General features: G+C 44.6%; 1 protein-coding gene across 2 annotated transcripts; it reads right to left on the reverse strand.

Annotated features, from left to right (window-relative positions):
* Window positions 1–473: 473 nt before the first annotated feature.
* On the reverse strand, window positions 474–4,155 carry LOC133926848 (B3 domain-containing protein Os01g0905400-like). Of its 2 annotated transcripts, none has more exons than XM_062372995.1 (6): window positions 3,842–4,155; window positions 3,449–3,744; window positions 1,951–3,292; window positions 1,713–1,805; window positions 1,504–1,619; window positions 474–1,015 (listed from the first exon to the last, which is right to left on the reverse strand). In XM_062372995.1, the coding sequence occupies exons 1-6, from the start codon at window positions 3,915–3,917 to the stop codon at window positions 767–769; spliced, it is 2,172 nt and encodes a 723-aa protein (XP_062228979.1). In that variant the 5' UTR covers window positions 3,918–4,155; the 3' UTR covers window positions 474–766. The 2 variants fall into 2 exon arrangements, with proteins under 2 accessions (XP_062228979.1, XP_062228971.1); XM_062372987.1 differs by having other exon boundaries at window positions 1,713–1,823.
* Window positions 4,156–5,485: the final 1,330 nt, after the last annotated feature.

Raw genomic sequence — 5,485 nt, forward strand, 5'->3', positions numbered from 1 at the left:
CGTTCCAGTGCAGAGGCTGAGTACCGAGCTGTTGCTCACGTCGTCACCGAGTGCTGGTGGCTGCGGCAACTCCTCCAGGAGCTTCATGTTCCTCTTGCTTCGGCGACTATTGTCTACTGCGACAATGTCAGCGCTGTCTACATGTCGACCAATCCTGTTCAACACCGGCGTACGAAGCACATTGAGATCGACATCCATTTTGTCCGCGACAAGGTGTCTCTTGGAGAGGTCCGAGTGCTTCATGTGCCCACCTCCCACCAGTTCGTGGACATAATGACTAAAGGCCTGCCGACACAGCTCTTCAAGGATTTTCAGGCCAGTCTCTGCGTCTGAGATCCTCCCGCTGCGACTGCGGGTGGGTATTAGAAGAAATTGTATACCCTTATTGCATTGCCATGTATAGTCCTCTTAATTGGGATTTATTTCATTGCCACGTATACCTGTATCTTGCCTAGCGTAGCCCCCTGATTAGGCTCCTGTAAACTTCCTAACCTAGGCTCCTAACCGGCTATATATGAAATGCATCCCGGTCTATTAGGCTGTGGTGTCTTGCACCATTCTTCTACCTCTCTACACTTACCATGCATGAATAATCTGAACATGCAAAATATGAGCCAGAAAGCAGCAATATTTTCATGTTGACAGAAGTTTACATAGTTGCTCCTTACATGATTAAGGAACAGATCGGCCACAGATCACAAGAACAACTATAGGAATGCTGCTTATGAAATATGGCAGATATGATCAACTTGCTGGGTAACAATGGCTACTGCGCATTGGGCATGCGCAATTGGAACGACAGTTCAGAGTGACCGCTGAGTTCAAACTCGCAGGTGTCGCCTTCCTGCAGGTTGTTCTCCCTGCTGATGTCAACCCACCCACTGATGAAGCCGTTGAACCTTGGGGTGCACTGGTACAGCACAGGCCAGAGTCTCATGCATGGGTCCTTGAGCACTACAACCTTCCTTCCCTGTTTCTTCGTTCTTGGAAGAGCCGGTAGCCGACCGGGGAGCTCCTGTAAGAAGATTTTTTTTAGAACGATGGTGCAGAATGGTAAGCTCACATCAATCAAACATTTTCTCATGTAGGAAAGAAATACAAACAGAGAGATCGAGCAGTTAGTCCATTGCTCCATGCTGCTTAGCTGAACTTTGGACGGTGAAAATTCAGAGTTCATTTTTTTAAAGAATAATTTTCTAGTATTGTCAGGCTAGGTAAAGAAACTTTTTGCCTCTTAGTTCCTATCAACAACTAGGAATTCAACACCATGACTGTCCTCTGTTATCAGCTAGACCTGGCCTATTGTGCTCAATTATAGTAATCCATTAACCAGACGTTATTTCGCCATCTTCTAAGGCTTAGGTTCATAACTGGGAGACGTGCTTCAGATATTTTAATGGTTTTAAATCATGAATTTGGTAAACTTACGAATGAGGAAATAATTCAAGAGTGTAACTGCCCCCCTCAATAGTAAATAAATAAAAATTAGTTAAGGCTACTCACAAGCCAAGTTTGATCTGGTGTGGGTACAGCAATGCAAAACTTCCCGCTGTTTGCTTCAAGTGCAAGAACACCACCTGATTCAAAGCTTCTACTTTGGAGGCCTCCAGAGTTATTTACTGTACATTGAATCCAGATTCATGAAATAGATTTTATGTGATGTATTTGTGAAAGTTAACATGCATCAAGTGGAAGCATTCTGTCTGTAATACCAGTTTGCAGAGGCTTTGATCTACTTGACATGATTTCAGCAGCATTCTGTCCTGTACTATCTTGCATGTTAACCTGATCATCTTGCGGTTTATCTGGAACAAATCCTGAAGCTTTATGGTTGCTCAATAAGTTTAATCAGTAAACATGAAAATACAAAGAAAAGGAATATTTATATATCTTGTTCACAACAAAAGATTAGAAGAAACTCTTTAAGAAAAAGGAGTGCAGGTTACCAACCTTTTTTTTGTGCTGCTTGGTTGAACAAAATATTGCATTTCTCCTTATTACATCTGGTTAGTGCACATTCACTAGAAGGCACTTCAGCATCAGTGGGAGGAGAACAATTCTCTCCAAATGATGATGGCTCATTGGAGGGCAACGCGTTGATGTCTATGCCGTGCGCTGGAACATTGACAGCACCTGTACATGTTCCCGGTGTATCAGTCATCTCTTTATTTTCGGTGCATGACAATGTTTCTAACATCATCAAATGCTGACCAACTCCGATGGAGGAATGGCGATTGTTTGAGTTATTCTCAGGGCAACTGAAACCTGAAGTTTGGCCATTAGTATTTGGCCCTTCCATATTCAGATCAACTGAAAATGCTTCTGGATTACATAGATCACTCTCAAATTCGTATATATCAGCTGACAAAAATATATCATGCATACTCACTTCATTAAGATCCATCATAGCCAAAGGTTCACTAGCATCAACATTTGTTGGCAAATTAGAGCCCTCACCATTCTCAATTTCTAGAGCCAATGCACGGTGAAGTTGAAATGGCCTATTTTGGTCCGCGTGCGTCGACTCATTACCATCCATCATCATATTCGTCGTATTGTTTGTGTTAGGAGTAACAGATAAGCCAGCTACAACAATGCTTTCCGGTGGTTGTTGTCCAGTTGCAACAGAAGTTGGGTGCACCCTGACAGTAGCATTGCATTCTTTTTCTTTTTCTTTAAAGATTGTACAGTCGTCTGCTGTTTCAGTCTCTCCATCAAACACCTTCTGAACTATGCCTTGATGTCTTAAAGAGACCTCAGAAACTTCTTGTGATTCTGCAGCTCCTACCTCCGGTGCTTTCACTGATGTTTCAGAACATTTTAGTTCAGATGCAGAATTGGGAACATCAGAGTCGTCAACGCAAACAAGAACTGACATTTTACAGTCGCTCGGGCCCAGATCATTTCGGAGATCAATACGTTGTTTCTTTTTACAGCTTTCCACATTGTTCTTGTTTTTCTTCACCGTTTGGATACTGAGAGAGCTTGTTTCCTCTCTGGGCTTCCTCTTCCGGCTCTGCCTTTTGTTCCTCTCACAGGGATACAGCCTTTCAACAGCTGATGGGGCAAACATTTGCACAGTGAAGACCGACCTGGCGATCTGCCTGAACACCAGGAACTCGCCACAGCTGACGGCATGATCCAGCACAAAGTTCTTCCATCCATGCCCAAATGACAAAACACCGTCGCGCAAGCACAACCGCACGCGCCAACGGAGCCCAAATGCATCTTCAAGATAAATATTGGAGCCTGATAGATCCAAGATTGTCTTGGCAAATGGGGGTGGTATATCCTGCATGTGTAAAATACATGGTTCAGATAGTTTATAGCATCAAGAGAAGTTGTTCACCACGATCTGTGCTGTCTACTTTACACTGATTTTTGTGGTCAGTCCTAGGACTTGCTTAAAATGTACATTGAGATAATATGAACCAAAAACTCATACTACCATGTTCTCAGAGAAGTAGCCCATCATGACTTTGAAGAAGGACGGCACTGCTGGAATCGGTCGCGCCTTGCTGGAAGACCTCCCTGAGGAGGACCAAGTAGCTCGGCCATGAATCTGGGAACACATCTTCGTGCAATCCACGCATGCCCTCTTCCTGTGCGGATCGCATGCCTTCTTCCTCCTCCTCCTCCTCTTCACCACGTTCTCGGCTTCCTCCTCACCACTGTCTATGTCGACCACGCTCTCTTCTTGCTCTTTCTTTAAGGCTCCTCCTGTCACCTCCATCATCTTCGTTGCTGTGTCCAAGTATCCCAAAAAGAACACAAAAGGGAGAACAAGAGAAATCAACAAGAGAAGTTCGATAGTTTGCAGACGAATGCCACGAGGATTAACTGTAGCAGCAAGAAAACCATCGCCTCTTCTGATCACTCCCTATCTCACACAACCCGCCAGCTCCATGTTCAGACATGCATACATTTTCTGAAGCCAAAGGAAGAACCAACAAAAACAGGACCAAAGGAAAAGGAGCAAATCTTTGCAGAGTTCCTTTCTCACGAGTCACGACAGGGTGGAGAAGAAACCAATAATGGAGTAACTCCCCCGTTCCATTCCATCCATCCTTTTGTTCTCGTTTCCCTAGAGAGGAAGAGAACAGCAGCAATGCTTTACTAGTACTAATCCATAGCCTACTTTCTAAGTAGACTGCCCAGCAGCTAGAAACGGACCGGCCTAAAAATTGAGCGAGTCGTACTAGTAACTACACTTTTATAATTTTTTTAAAAAAGTTAAGAACCAGTTTGTTTTTTATTATAATTTTAGGCTTCTGATTTTAAAATTAGAATCGAAAATAAACATGTCGATTCTACCATCTAGATTTTACAATCTAAAGACAGATTATATCACAATCTATAATTCAGAGAAAAGCTACTTCTAGATTATAGATTGTGGCATATATTTACCTATCATTATCATTACAAATATAATATTTCGCTTGATTCTCTTTCCTCCCCAGCTTCGTTTCCTCTCCTTTCTCCCGAGCTTCGTGCTGAGTCCGACCACGTCAAGTCTAGCCACATCATCATCAGCCTCAGCCGCCATGGCCTCAAGTCTCGGCCAGCTCCGCCTTGGCTTCACGCGCCAGATTTTGCCACCACTGTAGCCACTGACAGGCGCTGCAACCGCCGTGAGTGTCACCACCGTGAGCTTCGCTGCTCTGTGCTGCCCTGCTAGATGCCACTGCAGCAAGTGCCCCTGCCCTAGCGCCTCTTTGCTCTATAGGCTGCCGCGTCGACCGCATCGTCTGTCACCGCACTAGCCATCGTCTCATCGGTCTTTACGCAGGCTGCTGCCTCTATGGTAGTGCTGGACAGATCGTGTCGTGCAATGCCGTAGATCTCGCGTGCGTGCTCATCGGCTGCTAATGCCACCTTGGCCTGTTCACGATGGCCACTACCCGAGCAGCCATGTGTCTTTGCTCATTCTACCCCATTAACGATCGCGCCACCCTCATTGAGCGTTATCACGGCGCTGCACTGGACATTGCCCCTGCGGACATCACTGCTTCAGATTCACCGATCTAGGTGCTACTCAACTGGGAGCTACTACGTCAAGTGCGTCGAGGGCCCCACCGGGAGCCTCCACGCCGGGCACCTCACGTTAGACGCTTGAACACGAGCTCAAAGCGGTGGGACGACATGTCGAGCGCGCCAGGGTAGAATGGCCGGAGCGGAAGGGTGGGAGGTAGGAGAGAAGAGAGATTATAATAATATAGAGCTGTTTGTTTTATATTGTACTAGTTAAATATCCGTGCGTTGCAACGGAACCTATATTTTACACGAAATGATTCCATATTCTACACAAAACAATAATTTTTTAGACACTATATACCGAGCATACAAATTTGCAACAACAGAACATGTTAATCATTCCAACATGTAATTTTACACCAAACGTGCAATCAATAATATTATAATAGAAGCTGAAAATTTGTAAATGTGTTTAAAAATTGTCAAAGATATCGCGCAAAATACGACATTT

This window comes from Phragmites australis, chromosome 1, assembly GCF_958298935.1.
Source record: "Phragmites australis chromosome 1, lpPhrAust1.1, whole genome shotgun sequence".
Lineage (NCBI taxonomy): Eukaryota > Viridiplantae > Streptophyta > Magnoliopsida > Poales > Poaceae > Phragmites > Phragmites australis.